At 34.6% G+C, this 18497-nt stretch overlaps 2 protein-coding genes across 2 annotated transcripts in view; both read right to left on the reverse strand.

The window, feature by feature from the left end:
* LOC133181542 (scavenger receptor cysteine-rich type 1 protein M130-like) overlaps nucleotides 1-2897 on the reverse strand; it is a 29586-nt gene extending 26689 nt beyond the window's left edge. Inside the window, exons 1-4 of the mRNA XM_061316027.1 lie at nucleotides 2795-2897; nucleotides 2550-2691; nucleotides 1710-1888; nucleotides 1262-1403 (exon numbers count right to left, since the gene is read on the reverse strand). Of these exons, the coding sequence (XP_061172011.1) occupies nucleotides 1262-1403; nucleotides 1710-1888; nucleotides 2550-2691; nucleotides 2795-2897 (566 nt within the window). The remainder of the gene's footprint in view (nucleotides 1-1261; nucleotides 1404-1709; nucleotides 1889-2549; nucleotides 2692-2794) is intronic.
* Nucleotides 2898-13903: 11006 nt separating this feature from the next.
* Nucleotides 13904-17274, reverse strand: LOC133183263 (uncharacterized). The gene is made up of 2 exons (XM_061318222.1): nucleotides 17192-17274; nucleotides 13904-14560 (listed from the first exon to the last, which is right to left on the reverse strand). Exons 1-2 carry the CDS (start codon nucleotides 17214-17216, stop codon nucleotides 14244-14246), a joined length of 342 nt encoding a protein of 113 aa, XP_061174206.1. The 5' UTR covers nucleotides 17217-17274; the 3' UTR covers nucleotides 13904-14243.
* Between the last annotated feature and the right edge of the window lie 1223 nt (nucleotides 17275-18497).

Genomic DNA, 18497 nt, shown 5'->3' on the forward strand with positions numbered 1-18497 from the left:
AGAGCCAGATTAAAATCACTGCATAATATAAAATAATCATTATCAAATTCTAAAAAAGTCTTTCTTACCATTTCATAAAACTGGATTATCAGTGTTTGGTCCATAAATATTAATTAAAATAACTTTATCATCCTCGAGAGTCAATAGATTACCGTTATCGTCCTGTTTCTCCCTGTGATTCTGAAATTCAAAATTCTTATTAAAGAGAATGCACACCCCTCTTGAGTTTGACTTGTACGAATTGAAAATACATTTATATCCCCATTGTGTTTCAACGTAAGGTTTTATTTTTTTTTTATAAAGTAGGTATCTTGAAAACTGAGCATTGAATAACATGACCTTTTTTCTTATAATAATTTAAACATCCTGTCTTTTGGTACCTGTTGCCAAGCCTTGAAAATTCACCTTTGCTATTTTAATTGAGCCACAAATTTAGTTTGTAGGGATTTAGAAAAATGCGATAAAGAAAAATCATAAACAGTGATGAGCACCATCTTTCCAGATAATCAAAACACATAATAGGAAACCAGGGAACATGCACACACTCACCGACACACTTCCATAAAAAATAAACATGATATATAATATTTGGATGTTTTACTGACTACAGATGATGAGGATCAACTAACAACACAATTGTATGACAAAAAAGATTATTTCTTGTTTCCATCGTCAACCTTCCTTATTTATGTAGTAATATTCCGCTATCACTTGCATACGATCAATTTTTAAATCGAGACAGGCTACTGATAGATAAGATGATGCTACAGGGATTTTAACAACCTCGTTTAAAGTCAGCATTACATAAATTCTATGGTCTTTATAATGACTTTGTTAATAAATATAACCTATTATTGGGTCGTATTTTGACTGACGTGTGTCAATTGTTAGACCTTTGTTTTTATACTAAATTTGACTACGGAATGTTCCGATTACCTGATCAATACATAGGGCTCACGGCGGGGGGTGACAGGTCAACAGGAGATGCTTACTCCTCCTAGGCACACGATCCTACCTCTGGAATTTCCGGGGGTTGTGTTTTATGCCCTGCTCAAAACTTTGTATTGTTTATAGATTTTTTTAAATCGATCACTGTTCGTTATCTTCACCCTTTTCAATAAAAAGGACCAAAACCATTTTTCACGATCGGCATTGTTTAAAGTTCTTCGTAAGCAGATTATTATATTTCGTATAAAGATATTAAGATTTGTCGATGATTCAGGTTGTTGAGTTAAATATAATAGCATAAGACTATGATTACCCGGAAAAACCATTGCTTTTGCAAGTCACATCAGCTTCCCTTTTGCCCCATCCTCTGTCACACACACTATGCTGTTGTCCACCTAGATATATTTCGACTCGGCCTTCATATGAAGAGCTCCCATTAACAATTCTCACTGAATCTGAAAAAAAAAAACAACAACAAAAGATGAAGTAAATAAAGTCAATCGTAATAAAGTCAAACGTAAATAAGATTGTGGTCCATCGGATGAGACAGTATAAACCGAGGTCCTGTGTCGCAGTAGGTGCTAGCATGAAAAAGATCCCTCACTGCTCAATGGCCCTCATTGCTGAGTATAGCTCAACATTTGCAGCCCTCCACCGGCAAGTGGTGGCGTCTCTATATGAGTGAAAAATTCGCGAGAGGGACGTTAAACAACAAACAAACAAAACAAACAAAGAAGATTTAAAAAGTCTGTTTCACCTACCATTTAATGCATGGTAACAGACGACTCCAGCGTGTCCGCCATTAACACAGCTGCTGGATGCAACTACTGAAAGACGACACCCGAACAGAGAAAGTTCAAGTCCATTACAGTAGACATTACCCAACATCCGCGATTGTCCACTTCCTTCTCCAAACACAGACGACAAAGCCGGCAGACCTCTACGAAAGAATTATATTTTCCAAGCAAAATTATTCAAATCTTTATAATTATACATTTATTGACTGGGTTCGAGGGCAATATGTGTTTTGTCGGACCCAAGAACCATTTTGGTTCGAGGGGTCGACAAAACGTATTTTACCCGAGAACACAGTCAATACATGTTTTATTATATCTTTCATTTATTTATTTTTTTTACTGGCTTCCATGATGAAAATTCTCTTTACCGCACTTCGGAAAAACTCGGTCAATTCACCTAACATTTAGCTGATCCCGCCCACAGTGTGACGTAAGCGATCCAATATCTCATCGACAGGTCCAATATCTTACTCTGCGGTCAAACATCGATTTTTTAATGTCCGCTCAGTAAATCATTGTAAATGTTAGACTGTTTTAATATATATTTATATAGGAACCAATTTTTAAAGGTATAACATTTTAGTACATTCCTGATGATCAAACCCATAATGTTCAAAAATATTCTTATACAAAGGTAAGGTAAATTATTTGAATAAAAACAATATATTATACTTACAAAGCAATTACACAAGTGTAAAAAATTTAATGAACTGAAAACGACTTCTAAAAATTTTAGAAAATATTTGAAACTGTAATATTCAAATGTGAATTTTTAAGAACTTTTTAAAGAACAAATCTAATTACCCGGAATACCCAAGGCTTCTGCAAAGCACATTAGTCTCGCGTTTGTCCCAGCCGCTGCCACAAACACTATGCCATTCGTCATTCAACAAAACCTCGACTCGGCCTTCATTTAAAGAGCTTCCATTAATAAAACGTACTGAATCTGAATCATAAAAGTAAACAGAGTTATAAACAATGAACAAATTATAATCCAACATTCATAATTGTCAGCCTAACCAACCATTTAGTGAGCGGTAACAAAATACTCCGGCGGTCCTGCCATTCAAACAGTAACTGGATGTAACAACTGAAGGTCGACACACTAACAATGAAATCTCGGAACCACCACAGGAAACACTTAACATCCATTTCTGTCCACTTTTCTCTCCAAACAAAGACGACAAAACAGACAGACCTCTACAAAAGAGAAATTCTTTACTATTTATAATACTCCTAATTTCGTAATAACATTAAAATATTAATGATAAGATCTATCCATAGTTTCCAAGATCGTTTTATAAAAACTTAAGGCAAGGAACTTTAGGAAATCTAACATTAATTGAAGGAAAACGTATACGGGTAACATAATTTCCAAATTCTACAGGTAAACTACATATATAGAGAAACATTTTGAGAAATATAACACTATGAAAATAATGTTTAAAATTCTTCCTCAAATTTAATTACCCGGAATACCCTTGGCTTCTGCAAGTCACGTTAGCTTCATCGTTGCCCCAGCCGCTGTCACATACACTACGCCATTCGCCATTCATCAAAATCTCGACTCGGCCTTCATTTATAGAGCTTCCATTAACAATTCTTACTGAATCTGAATTTTCAAAATAATTTGGAAGTTAAGAAATAAATAAATCAGCATTAATAACTATTATATCAAACAACCATTCCTTGAGTTGTATTAAATCGTTCTGGTTGCCCACCAATAAGTACAGTTGCTGGATCCAACTAATGATATACAAAATGAAAAATTACCAGTTACCATTACAGAAAGTTTTCTATAGACGTGAATATAGCAAGGATTATGAGGGTCATTTCCCGTGACCACCATATTGAAAATTTACCACCATATTGAAAGTTTTATTAAGGTCTCCGTCTTCACGGAAGACCTTATTGATTCAACTTATCATTATTATAATTGACTTCAAAATTTTTGTGCATGCGAATTCAAAACTATTGAATGGATCTACAAGAAATGTCAAGGAATTATGTATTGTAACATATATTTGGCCTATCCGAGAGAACATTTAAAAATTCACTTCTGGTGTCGAGTTACAGATCATTTTCTGAATTCTTTGTCGTCGGCACTTCCGGTCGCTCACGGAAGTGAATTTCAAAAATAGATGTTTACAACGTTTTCATTTTCTACGATATTAGTAGGGTTAATAGAGCGTTTATAAAAATGCTAAATATATAATTTGATTTAAAATTTAATGAACCATATTCTTGATATTCGTCGTTTTCAATTTGAAGCTCTTTCCTCTGTTGGTGTAGTGGTTAGCGTGTCGGATTTTCATGCGGAGGATGCGGATTCAATCCTCAGATTGTCCGATATTTTTTGTCAATTGTTTCAGCTTAAATTTACGTATTTATCATTGATATGATGCATGTCTGCTTCTTTCTATTGTTAAGAGTTTTTATAATTTTCATGAACATTGCATTTACCTCCTAGGATTGCCAAAAATGTTGGGTCTACCTTTACACATTAACTGTTAAATACTACAAACTTAAAAAAAACAATTATTTCTTTTATATTTTATGTTTGTCAGGAATGAGAAGTTACAGGGATTGCACAACTGTAATAGATATTGTGTTATAAGTAATAGCTTGTCAGGAAGCTTGCTCGACTACAGCAATCAATATTTACAGTAAGTAATGACGTGGCAAATGTTTCTTTCGCATGAAGGGCACCTGTCATATTAAATGAATGCAAAACGCCAAAAAAAAAAAAAAAGAACTATTTTTCTTTGAAAGATTGTTGAATGAAATTGATAGGAATATGTTTTATAGATGCACGCTACTGAACATAAATGGTATCAAATTCCTTATCCGTCGTAGGGCGAGACATGTTTTGTTAAAAAAAACGTTCCAGACTTTCAGATTTCTTGTCTTTGGTTACCGCACATTTTGAAGGCATTTCACAAAATATCAAGACTCTTATGGAATAAAACTTGTCTCCGATTCATCAGAAGAATGGAGAGAGAACATGAAAGTACATAAAATTATCTGTGCTCACGAAAACAACAGGACTACAAGTGGAATGTGCATGCATGTGCGTAATATGTTAAATCATTATTATAGATTGCTTATTGTCTTTAAATAAAATAAAGCAAGTAAGTAAAAGAAATGAATGAATGAAATTGGTCTTTTCATGAATGTATAACTAATCGGAATACTTCACATTTGGCCTAAACAGGAAAATAATATATAAAAGTATGAAATCTTAGCGAATTCATTTCTTAAGTGTTACTTGCCTATATGCGATAAACTATATGTAAAATATGATAAATATACATTCCAAAGATCGAGAATCAAGCTATAGGAACATAATTTTTATTCCATGGAAACAATCACATCTACTCAATAGAACATACATCGAAAACAGAAAAGGGCGCGAAGATTTACGCGTAAAATAATGTATTCTGTCCACATTTCAAAAGTAGATAAAAAGGACTGGTGCAGTAGTATAGAAACGCAGAAAAAAAAAGATTTCATGAACATGTCTGTATTTGGCATAAGTTAATGAATAAGGAAGTAAACATATCAAAAGTCTGCATCAGTAGTATGATTCTTTCCTATGCTAACAGTTTTTGTTAAAACGAATTCCGATGTGGATCTGCTTGCAGAACATTTGGCTACCTAACTATCAACTTATAATTTCGTATTATGAAAAAAAAAATTCTCAACCTGGTATGAGCCATTGAGTGCAAAATAAACAACGATTAGGACTGGAACGTTCCCTTGCGTAGTGGTTTTATACGGGCAATCCGGGTTAAATACCGAGTATGTCTGGAATTTTTATTTATTTATTCATTTTATTCATTTATTTATTTATTTATTTTTTTTTTTTTTTTGGTCATTTTTTTCTCTCAAGGTTACGTTTTGATCTTTAAGAATGATATTTGGCGGTTTCTTTTCCTGTGTGTATTCTGCGCTTTTTTTCAAATTTCTTACAAATAAAACAATCTTTAAAATAATGTTTTTTTGTGACTCATGTTATTTTTATGTGTCTTTAAACTAGCATATATAAATGAAATATGGAGATAACGAACAGTAATCAAACTCAAAAGTCCATTGAAACAATACAAATTGGGAGCAGAGCACAAACGAATCGGCTCTCATTTAAAGAACTTTTATTAATAATACTTCCATTTTAGACATCCCATCTAAAACATGAGAGATGGGATCATGTGTCATGGAGAGTAAGCATCCCCTGTCGAGCGGTTATAGCCGCCGTGTGCTCATTGTCATGATGGGGCAAAGGGAAAAATCTGTAAACAATTCAGTGTTTAAGAAATGGTATAAATATTAGTATGAAAAATGTCAGTCAGCATTCGATAGTAGATGGTAGTTGCTGACAAGGTCATTTTATCGGCCATGGAACTTGCAAAATACTTTAATAGATATATTGTTGATATCCTTGTTTCATCAACTTGTTGAGGCAAGTCAATAGCTTGCCTCGTTGTAAACATTGTTCGTATGTATCATGCTTTTGAGTATCAAATTAGCTTGGAGATATAAACCTCAAAAGCAAATATTCAAATATGAAACAGGTGAGTCAGGCTCTCTCTATCTTTTATTTTAAGTACATGTGGATAGATATTATCGACATATGAATGGAATGAAATACATGTGACTCGCGATCTCTCGAAGTTCAAGGGTTCAAGAAAAGTTCGAGAGATCGGGGGGTTCGAGAGATAGTAAGTGAATAAAATCCGGAATTTTCAGTTCCGATCATCATTGTTCTACTATTATACATACTGGAAGTATATGTTGATAGTATCATTACAAGTTTTCATTCGTATTTTACAGGTACAGTCCCTGAAACGTTCTACTTTCCCATTTTTCCGTTCGCTCACCGTTCGTTCACCGTTCGTTCAGCGTGCGTTCACCGTTCGTTCACCGTGCGTTCACCGTTCGCTCTCCGTTCACAGTTTTGCGTTCACCGTTCACCGTGCGCTCGCGTTCACCGTTCACAAAGCGTTCAGCGTTCGCTCTTCGTTCCGTTCACTTTGCGTTCACCTTGCGTTCAGCGTTCACCTATCGTTCAGTTGTCATTGCCATTCGGAACTCCCAAGTGAAAGGACTTACCTTTTTGTAGGTAAGGGGTTACAGATTTTTTAATTTAATACTAACATATCGTGTTTGAAGAATCATTATTTCATGGGGGAAAAATCTAAGATATACATTTTTATTATTCTAACTTAGCTATTAGGTTATTTATTAAATTACTCTGGAAAAAAATGTTGTTATAAGCACATCCTGTACCTATGTAGAACGATGCTGAAATATTAAATTTAACTAAGGCCAATGTGCAATTAAATACTTCAAGCACTGCAACATTTTGATGTTTTGTTAAAGACGACAAATCGTTAATGGAGATATAATTATCCAAGTCAAATAATTACGCAGCAAAATTACGAAAATATTTATTTCTAACGCGTTTTTTTTATTCAATTACTACAGAAAATATGATAGAACTAGTTCTGAGAGTTATACATACTGCGGATATCCTGTAAATTTATTATCTTTGGAGCGAATTAAATTGATAGTGTGTTTAAAGGAAATATTTATTTAAAATGTAATGCACTACAGAATATTCGCTACTATAATACATGTATGTAAAGTCTATAGTTATAGAGAAAAAATCTTTCTTCACCGTAACTTTATATGTTTGCAATTCGATATAATTAATACCCCCCTCTTTTCCCCTAAATCTGTTACTTAGTCAGTACTGTATTTCCAGAAAATTTTAATTAACCTGTTAAAAAAAAGTTAAGGTCTTTTTTAGAACAAAATTTCAGTCTCAAAACAAACATGCATCTAAAAAAGTCACAAAACAATAGTAGTTCAAAATGTACACGTGTCGGCGGTGGTATTTGAAATTGGCAGAGAGTATGTTTCAAATTCAAGTGTTAATGCCCAATATATTTTATTCACTAATTATTCAAATGTTTGTATCAAATCTATAAATGATAAAAATAAATGTTATATCTTGTTGGAAATACTTTCACTTCGTCTTCGATGTGACGAAACTTTCACACCTGCACAGTGTCGAATGATTTTGATTGACAGGACAAGCACGTGGACTTCGTGTGAACTTGAAGCAGGAAAATAAAAACGAGTAATACTGTCAAACAGATGGATATGATTTGTTGATAAAAAAAAAGAAGTTACTTTCACTCTCTAATATATTTAGAAAAAAATATCAGTTATTGTTTGATATAGGTGCAAACATTTAGTGAAGCCTGAAAGAAAGGGGGGCTGAAACGGAATCTCTCTCTCTCTCTCTCTCTCTCTCTCTCTCATTTGTCTGTTTGATACAAATTATAACAGCATATTACTTAAATATAAAGTTCTGAAAATTGAATTTATAACAAATAATATGAATATGTATCTTTGTATTATCTTGTCTTAGTATAATCACGGCCATCTACAGATACATGTAGAAGTCGGCTCAATAAATCATCATGAAAAATAGAAATGACACATAATATATTATTGTATTAAACATTTAAAATACGAGCGTATAAATGCAAAACGTCCAATGACCTTTGTAATTAATTTTTTTTATTACTTTACATGAAATCGCCTTGACACGGAGATACATATATGAATGGATGTTACAATCGCTTAATTCATTCTATAAGTCAGAAGTTTTCTCTGATTTGTTATCAAATAAGAATAAACATTTTTATTTTCCAACTAAAAAAATATCTTTTATACTTCAGCGTTCGGCCACAATTGCAATGTTTTAATGCGTTAAAAATCATGTGATTAAAATCTTAATGTGCATGAATCGTCTTTCTTAGGACAATTTTGGAGAATTTATTTTATTTACTTATTTATTCATTCATTTATTGGTTTACTTATTTATTTATTTTTTTTTTTTGGCACCTGACATTATAATACAATAAAATAGTTTCAATGCAAGGAAAAGATCAGAGGCATTCCGAATATATCGTTCATCTTGCGTTCACCGTTCGTTCAGCGTTCACTTTGCGTTCGCGTTTGCGCTCCGTTCGCGTTCTGCGTTCGCTCACCGTTCACCGTTCACACATCGTTCACCAAGTTGCGTTCAGCGTTCACACATCGTTCACTCACCGTTCGCTCTGCGTTCGTTCACCGTTCGTTCACCGTTCGTTCAGCGTTCGCTCACCGTTCAAGTGGGAAAGTAGAACGTTTCAGGGACTGTAATTCACTTGATTTCAACAGCAATGATTGTGTTTTGAATAAATGAAATGATTAACTTAAGTTTAAATATTTATTTGTTCTCATTTCTTGATTACACGAAACCTGAATAGCAATTGTTGATTTTGCTAACCCCCGTGCGCGGGCTTGATCGGTCCTTCACAAGATTGCTCGTAATCGGTAAACAATTCTTGAGATGGGATTTCTTGTGCAATGTTTGCCAAACTGGGATTGTGTAAACTCTAATAATATTAAGTTCCTAATCTATGGAAAATTACTGACACGTCCCTAAATTATTTTCTCAAAATTATCGTCTCGTCCAGTCAAAATAAGTTGTGAAGCGATTTGTTTATAATTTACCAATTAACCAGTTAATTTAATCAACACTCGGACGACTCACAGGTGTAGTATCATCTATGTAAACATCCAATTAACCCGTCCTTCCCAGCCCAAGGCGTCCAATGTTATCCAGATAAGTCCAAGCTGAATTAATTTTCTTCTTCTTCTTCCTTTAAATCACAAGCCACCTTCTGGTGTAATGTCGTGATTGTCACTATGTACACTTGCCCAAAGGGAAACAACGGTCTATTTACAGTACATAAAAACCATTCTGGTACTGTTTACAATTAAAAATGTTGGAATTAGGTCATTCTGATTGCTCCAATGCTGTTCTTGAAACCCTCCAGGCTAGAGGAGTTGACAGCAGTAGATGGTAGATTGTTCCACAGTGTTATGGCAGATGGAAAAAAGGACTGCTGATGACCCTGAATTCTGGAATAAGGGAGCAGGAACCTGATGTTATGACCCCGTGTTGTTAAGTTAGGTCCCCTTGGTACAAAGTAGTTTTGTGATGGTATTGCAACAAGATGGTGAACAATACGGTAAAGCATGATGACCTTTGCTTTATGTCTGCGCTCTTGTAGTATTGGCCATTGCAGATCTTCAAGCATCCTGGTCACACTGCTAGTTGTTCTGTAATTTCCAGTAACAAAGCGTGCTGCTCTCCTTTGCACCATTTCCAGTTCATAGATGTTTTTCTGTGTTACTGGGTCCCATATGATTGAAGCATACTCCACTATTGGTCTCACTAAGGTGGTATAGCACTGCGCCTTGATAGTGCTAGGGCATGTGCTGATGTTGCGTCTCAGAAAAGCATTGATGTTGTTTGCTTTCTTTGTAATTGTTCCGATGTGCTGATTCCATGACAAGTTGCCACTGATGTTAAGACCTAGATATTTTGCAGACTTTACTGTGGCTAGGTTCTTTCCATGGATGGTGTAGTTTCTTATTATAGGTTTCCTTTTGTTGGTCACATGCAGCACTTCACATTTATCTGGGTTGAATGACATTAACCAATCATTTTCCCATGACTGCAGTCTGTCAAGGTCTTGTTGGATGTAGTTGGTGTCTTCTTCTTTACTGATCTTTCTGTAAAGTAAGCAGTCATCAACAAAAAGACGGGCTGTTGATGTTACTTTTTCTGGAAGATCGTTGATGTAAATTAGGAAGAGAAGTGGGCCAAGCACCGTTCCCTGCGGCACCCCTGATGTGACTTCTGATATTCTTGATGACTTCTCTTCTAGGATGACCTTCTGAGTACGACCATTCAGAAAATTATTAATCCACTCTAATGTCCTGCCTCTTATACCATAATAGTAGCATTTACTCAGGAGTCTTTGATGGGGCACCTTGTCAAAGGCTTTTGAGAAATCGAGTAGGATACAGTCCATTTGGTCTCCACTATTCAATCCATCGGCTAGCTCCTGGAGTGTTATGATGAGCTGGGATTCACAAGATCTTTGTTTACGAAACCCATGTTGGTAATCCGATAATATTCCATTTGCCTCAAGATGTGTGATGATATTGCTGTGTAATATATGTTCCAATAATTTGCAACAGATAGATGTTAGAGAGACTGGTCTATAATTAGAAGCCTTTCCTCTGTCTCCTTTCTTAAATAATGGTGTTATAAGTGCCTCTTTCCACTGATCAGGTATCTTTTCTTGCTGTATTGAAACATTGAATATGGTGGTGAGTATAGGTGAAATTTCATTTGCTAGTTCTTTCAGGAATTTCCCTGGGATGTTGTCTGGACCAGTGGCCTTGTATGGGTTGATGTTATGTAAGAGCTTCAGGACACCGGCCTGATGGACTGTGATGTCTGGGACAGGTGAGTAAGGACTCTTGGGTTTCTCAGGTAAGTTGGAGTTGTCCTCTTGCGTGAATACTGAAGTAAACTGTTCGTTCAAAATGTTGGCTTTAGTAGTGGTGTCACTATAAAATATCCCCTCTTTACGTAATGGAGCCACTCCGGATGTTTCCATTCTCTTGCTTTTGATGAATCCCCAAAACCTTTTTGGATTGTTGGCATTATCCTCACTAAGCATATTAGAGATGTAGGAGTTGTATGTTTCTCTACATCTCCTCTGGGTTTCTTTCTTAATTTTCTTAAAGTCATCCCAATCCTGTTGTTTTCTGCTTCTCTTAGCTTTGTTGTAGCATCGCTTTTTCTTTTTTGATAGTCTTTTCACTTTCCTGTTGATCAATACTTGGTTGAACCTTTCACTAGTGAGTTTTGATGGTACGTGTTTCTCCATTAAGGTAGCACACTTTTCTGTGAAGGTGTTTCATAGGCTGTTTACATCTGTGGTTTCTAAATACTTGATATGGAATTCCTCAGCAAACTGGCTCATAGCTGTTCGGAGGTTTGAGATATCTGCATTCTTCCAAATATATATCTTCCTGCGTGCTGGTTTCTGGTATTTAGCTTTACTGAGGGTTTCTATATATGCAATTGTGTAATGGTCACTTATACCTGGTATACCTACACACCTGTGAACTAGATTAGGACGATTTGTTAGAAAAATTTCTAAAGTTGCTTCGTCTCTAGTTGGAAAATTGATAATTTGGTTCAGTCCTGTGTCCGATTTTGTGGCAATGAAATGCTCATTAATATCCTTTGGATATTTGTTACCAAAATGGTAACAATGGTTAAAAATGGTGTCGTTTTCCCAGTTAATATCTGGTAGGTTTGCATCTCCACCTATCCATATTGTTGAAGATTTGTATAAATCTGTAATCCGTCGGATATCATTGCAGATTATTTGAGTATGGGAATAGTCTCTGTTTGGATGATTTGTCTGTCCCTTCAATTTGCACTGCCACAATCTCACTGTTGAGGTCAAAATCCACTTGGCTACTTATGTAAGTTGACTTAACAGCTATTAGTACCCCACCATATCCATCTGCTCTGTCATTTCGGAAGACTTCATTTCCAGATGGGACAATTTCTTGGTTTGTGATAATTGGCTTTAACCAAGTCTCACATCCCAATACAATGTCTGGTTGGCATGATTCCAGAAGGTTCCAGAATACCACACGTTTGGCCTTTATGCTTTGAAAATTAATTGTAAGTATTTTCATTGGCTCTGCTTTAGCTTTTGATGTATTATGGTGACATTTTGGTGATGATGTAATGACAGGTTCGCCAATGTCGATATTCAATGAGGAAATAGAAGTGTCAGATAATGAATCATAGAAATTAGAAGTAGATATGTCCGCAGACTCAAAAAAGGAAGTACTAAAATTTGGAAGGCCACATTGACAACAAATCCATGAAACGTCTGGCTTTGCAAAAGCTTGGTACATGTGGCTTCCCATGTCTATGCATTTTATATGGTACCAGCATTCACAATTATCACATGCTATTGCCTGTTGATTCCAACGGACTGCTTTAGTGCATACCATACATGGATATTTTGGAGTTTTAGGACCTGGATTTAGTTCACAATCTGCTTATTGTAGAAGTATAATAAAGCTAAGGTACAGTAAGTGATGATGTTTGCCAACGAGAGTCACCTGTTTACGCTTGATCGACGTGTAATCAAATTACTTGCGCAATCAAAACTTCGAGTGATAGAGAGTAAAAAACAATGAAATATGTGTAACGGGACCCAGGTCTTGGTTCGAGAGATAGAGAACTTCGAGAGATCGGGAGTTCGAGAGATCAGGAGTAAATTTGCTTAGTTATGTAGAGGAAAAAACGGGACCGAAGGTTCACTTCGAGAGATCGAGAACTTCGAGAGATCGGAGTTCGAGCCATCGAGAGTCACCTGTGTATATGGAGATAACGAACAGTATTCAGGCTCAAAAGTCCATCAAACAATACAAAATAGGAGCAGATCAAACACGGACCTCCAAACATCAGAGGTGGGATCAGGTGCCATGGAGGAGTGAGCATCCCCTGCAGACCGGTCACATCAAACAATACAAAATAGGAGCAGAGCAAGTAACTATTGTTATTGATAATACATTTTGCATGCATACAATATCACAAATAAGTATGGTTGATTGGACGCAAGAACTCTCATTGCTTGCAACGAGTATCTAGTTATTTAACCAATTTAAACTTGCCATACTGTTTATTGTGGTATAGAAAACATTGTCTTTTTGAAGAATATGTTTCTTAAAACCCCGATCCTTTAAATAATAATTTTTTTCACATCGTAAAGATTTTTCTCATACATTCTTGCCACAATTTTTTTTAAAGAGTACATAAGAACTAAGAACTTCCGTTTACATTTCGATTACCTCTTGGTTATAGTACATATATTTGTAAGATTCGTAGGTCGTTAACTTTAAGCAAAACATGACATATTTCATCTGGGTTTCCAAACTGAGTTCAATGGAGTAGAAAAATCTATATAGGAAGTCCATTACATTCGAAAAATAATGTCTGTGCACATTTGAATATTTATGTGTTTAAGACCTATTTGCCTGGGCAAGGAGGTGCATGATTTCCAAGGTGCAGAAATGGGTATTTTTTAAGAGTAAAGTATTAGACATCACCGAAAAAGAATAAACAATCAATCTCTATACATCCTTGAATGAAAATTCAAACATACAAATGCTACCATTATATTTAAAAGGAAAATGGTTTTATTAGTTGTTCATTAAATTTGCTTTTTCAATATACTAGTAGTTCAAATGAAATATATGACAGTGACAAAAAAATATGTTTGATAGAATGATAGAATGCCGTAAAACGGGGTTTTTCTGCGTATAGGAATTTTTGTGAAAATATTCATAAACACGGCTGTTTTTAATTTGCGTTATATTATTTTTTGCGATTCTCCCATGAATGTTTTGCTAAGAATGTTTGCAAACACAACGAAAATTGGATTATTGCTAAAAAATCAAACACAGTAATGATATACATGACAAAAAAATGCTTTGTTTGTTATTCGTAGATTTACTCTGCTCGAAAATCTTTCCAAGCCACACTTTCTTCTAGAGCTCTGAAGGTGTACCTTTATTTGCAGCTTCCGCTGTACCATCATTGGATAAATTGTTCATTTTCTCTGTGATTTGGTTTTTAAGATCAATCAACTCCACCTTGTATTTGCTCATCTGTGTTTCCATCATGTTAAGATGAGAAATTATCACATTTCTGGCCGCAGAGTTGATTAAAAGCTCTAGTTCTTTTGTGTTTGTCAGAGGACATCTTTCCATTAGATAAGGATCACCGAGAATATTCTGACCATCCACTTTCATAAAAGACAGTAACAAGGATAATCCTAGTACATAAGTTGCATCCATTCTACTTTCTACAAATAGAACGAAAGATCATGAATAAGTCAATGAAATATGCAGATAACGAACAGAAATCAAGCTCAAAGGTCCATTGAAACAATACAAATCAGGAGCAGAGCGAACGCGGACCTCTTAAAGCATCAGAGGTAGGATCAGGTGCCATGGAGGAGTAAGCATCCTCTGTCGACTGTCTCATCCGCCGCGGTGTGCTCCACGTCATGATTGGGAAATAACGGAAAAATCCGCCGACAGTTCAGTGTGTAAACAATGGCCTTACAATAAGTGTGAAACGTCAGTCAGCATATGACTTAATGATAGATTGTATTTGCTGACAAGGTTATTGTATCGACCATAGAACTTACGAAATGATGACTTTAAATGAGACTGTTGAAATTCTTGTTTCATCAACTTGTTTGTCAATAACTTACCTCGTTTTAGAAATTATTCATACGTAGAGCATGCTCTTGCGTATCGAATCAACTGAGAGATATAATGTAATCAAGAGTTCACTTTTACAATAATTATGAAAAGTTATGTTATTCTTTGAAAATAAGTATAATGGTCATAATGTTCTCTTTCAAAATTTTAGTAACCTTTGGTCGTTATGTATACACTTAAAATATACGTATCTAATCTATTAGATTTTTAACTTCTGTAAAATGCTTCGTACACTTCATAAAAAAGACTCTTCTGGTACAAATTCGATTACTATTCACCAGCAATCAAAACCGAAGAATAATTTAGGAACTTACAAACACAACTTCTTACTAGACAGTGCTTTCAGCAGTGTCATTCCTGAGTAACCTCGTGTCTTAGATTCAAACCTATTGTGATACTTGTTGAGCTATCCAGCAAGCTTTCGAAAACTTTACCCATATTATGTAATTTGCAGTAAAGTGCATTCAGTGTTTCTGCCTCAGTAAGTTCAGGTCTAGGTATGACGAATATTAGTATGAAGGTCATATTTTGGTAGTGAAATTTCAAACCACTATGTTAAAGGAGAGGGAAACTTAAAGCTGTGATGATCTAATTTTTCTTGGTATATATTTCTGGATTTATTATGGTTGTTAATGATGCAATTATCGAATTTCTAAAATTCTACAGTCTCATCCGAAAGACCGGTCCCGCACTTCTTCTGAAATGTGTGCGTGTGTGTGTGTGTGTGTGGGGAGGGGGGGGGGGTGAGGGGTGTGTGTATGTGTGTGTGTGTGTGTGACTATAAAGTTTTAAAATGCATTCTAAAACTTCGTAAATTTTCTACGATGTTCAAAATTCTTGTTGCCATCACAATTATAAATCTATGTTAATTTTTATCACTTTACAGGACATTATCGAGAAACTTCGAATAAATACTTAAACTTCATGCGCCTAAAATTATTTATTTTACTTATATAAACATAGACTTATTTTCTTAATCTTTGGGGGGGGGGGGAGCATGGGTCCATAAATTTCAGATATTGATTTCCTTGAAAACATTTGAGATAATTAGACATTAAAAAGGAAATAACCTTTAAAATGGGGTTTCATTCATACATGGATAATTATTTTTATTTAGTGAGAAAAGAGAAGATAATAAAATCGTAAAGTGACTTCGAATTCTTTGCAAGATAGCTAATTTAAACGAGAAATATGCCAAGACTCAACTCTTGTTTATAATAAGTAATAGCCTGACTGCAGAAATCAGTATCGATCTATAGTATACGTATGTATAAAGTGAAGAACGTTTCCATCTAATGTAGGGGTCGTGTCATAATGATTGAATAGGGCAGACACACAAATGATAGTTATTTATGTCTCTAAATAGGGTAAGAAAAAAAATAAGAATAATATAATGTTTTTAAAACATTGTATAATAAAGTGAAAGAAATATTTTCATAGGTGCAAGTTATTGGACATAAATGGTGTCAGATTCCTTAACCATAAAAGTAGTGCAAAACATTTTTGGTGGACAACTGGACTGATCCAGTAGCATAGAAACGCAGAACAAAGTCCATAGAAGGAAAATGCATTAAATAATAAAAAGTTGCATGCAAAACAAAGGAGGTGATAAATATCAATATTTTGCATAAGAAATATGATTATTTCTTCTGATAACTATTCCTTTTTATCTGACAACTTTTAAGATATATAGTACTAACGCAGCAACGACAAGGTAAAACTAATCGGATGTAACGAATGCCAAAGGTTTATATACCCCAGTGCTGATATCGGAGATAGGAAAAGTGATATGCCGTATGCCTATTTACGAGTCATGTTCAGCTTCAAACCAAGTCTCAGAGTTAACCATACTGTTTTACCTGCAGGATTTAATTTTGATTCTTTAATAAGGATTAATATTAATTTTAGAATCATATATATATATATATATATATATATATATATATATATATATATATATATATATATATATATATATATATATATATATACTGCTCTGGAAAATTATAACATTATACATATATAGCAAAGCCTTGCCACTTGTGCACTAATTCTTGTGCACTAAGGATAAATTATGCATTCAAAGTTAGATATGAACAACTTTTCTTATTCACACATTTTCATATACTCACTTTATACGTCAAGCAATATCTTTAACATAAATTTGAAAGTACATAAATTTATGCGAACAGTTCAAATATACGTACCCAAAAGTGAAATACTGTTCAACATCCAGTTAACTACTGATCAATTGAAAATATTATTTGAGTTTTGGATTTCATCACTGTTTGCTGTCCTAAATAGTTTGTCAAGATTTTGAGCAAACAGTGCATGAAGGTCACACTTTCTGACAAATAAAGTGTTATTCACGCTTCCACGCTCTGCCCACTGATAGCAACGGATATTACATTACCCGCACGTCCCTATAACAATGTAGACATCATGGCGGGCGATTTACTACTTGACTGAGTTTATTTAATTTTGATTGTTCAAACAAAAGCCAATTAAAATCTTTAATTTATTACAGAAAAGGGTATATTTACAAAATAGCAGTGACAAAACGCATGTGACACGGTAATTATTGCTGCAAGATGCTATCGGAGCATGAGTAAGGGAGAGTCACCGCATTGATCACATGTAGATTTAACGGAGTCGGTATAGTTACAGATGCCTATTGTTTATGCACAGCCGTGTTAAACTGTAGTTCCTTTCAAATGCGTTCATTCGTTTTGTTGGTTAAGAAAATTAACATTTTAGTAATTACCTAGTTTATTTTTGTTTTTCCATGAGATGTTGGGTGGATTTATCAACAGTTTTTCAATATATTACGCATGTTAAAAAATAAGAAATGTTATTAAGAACCCTCTATACTTCTACACACTAAAGATGTCTGATTCTGCTGTATTTTTATGTAGTAAGAGTGTTCTGCCATATGATCTAAATTAAAATTAATTGAAATTTACCGTGCATTACTTCGTATTTTGTGAATAGTCATCAACAAAATTACTTTGTTAAAAATCACTCTGATTTTTACAGAGAGTAAAAATCACTCTGATTTTACACAAAAGTACTCTGAAGTTGATATTAAAAGGATGCTAGAGTTTTTCATTCACAACATGTATGTAGTCTTCAACAAACTGTTGTAATTGCGATTGCCACTAATCGTGCTCCTTTATTTGCCAGCCTGTTTTTACATTCCTATGAAGCAGAATTTATTCAAAAACTTCTACATGAGAATAAGAAAACACTTGTTGTGGCATGTCGAACTTGAAATAGAAGACACCACAGAGTCTGCCACATCTGCTTCATATTTGGATGTTTTACTGACTATAGACGATAGACCAACAACTAAATTTTATGACAAGGAGATGACTTCCGCTTTTCCATCGTCAACTTTATGGTGTTTACATTTCCCAGCTTTTCGATGCTCAAGAGTATGCTCTGAGTACGATCGGTTTATAAACCGAAGCAGGCTAATGTTAAATAAGTTGATGTTACAGAGATTTCGTTTAA

The sequence above is a fragment of the Saccostrea echinata genome, unplaced genomic scaffold (genome assembly GCF_033153115.1).
Source record: "Saccostrea echinata isolate AGI-Se365-2 ecotype Australia unplaced genomic scaffold, CSIRO_AGI_Sech_v1 ptg000009l, whole genome shotgun sequence".
In the NCBI taxonomy this organism is placed as follows: domain Eukaryota; kingdom Metazoa; phylum Mollusca; class Bivalvia; order Ostreida; family Ostreidae; genus Saccostrea; species Saccostrea echinata.

Bases quoted from the DNA above. Each gene is read 5' to 3' on its own strand.
- LOC133183263 (XM_061318222.1), bottom strand. From the start codon at position 17,216: ATGTTGAACAGTATTTCACTTTTGG. The intron at 14,561-17,191 runs GTACGTATATTT...TTCTATTTGTAG, and splicing joins GAACAGTATTTCACTTTTGG to AAAGTAGAATGGATGCAACT.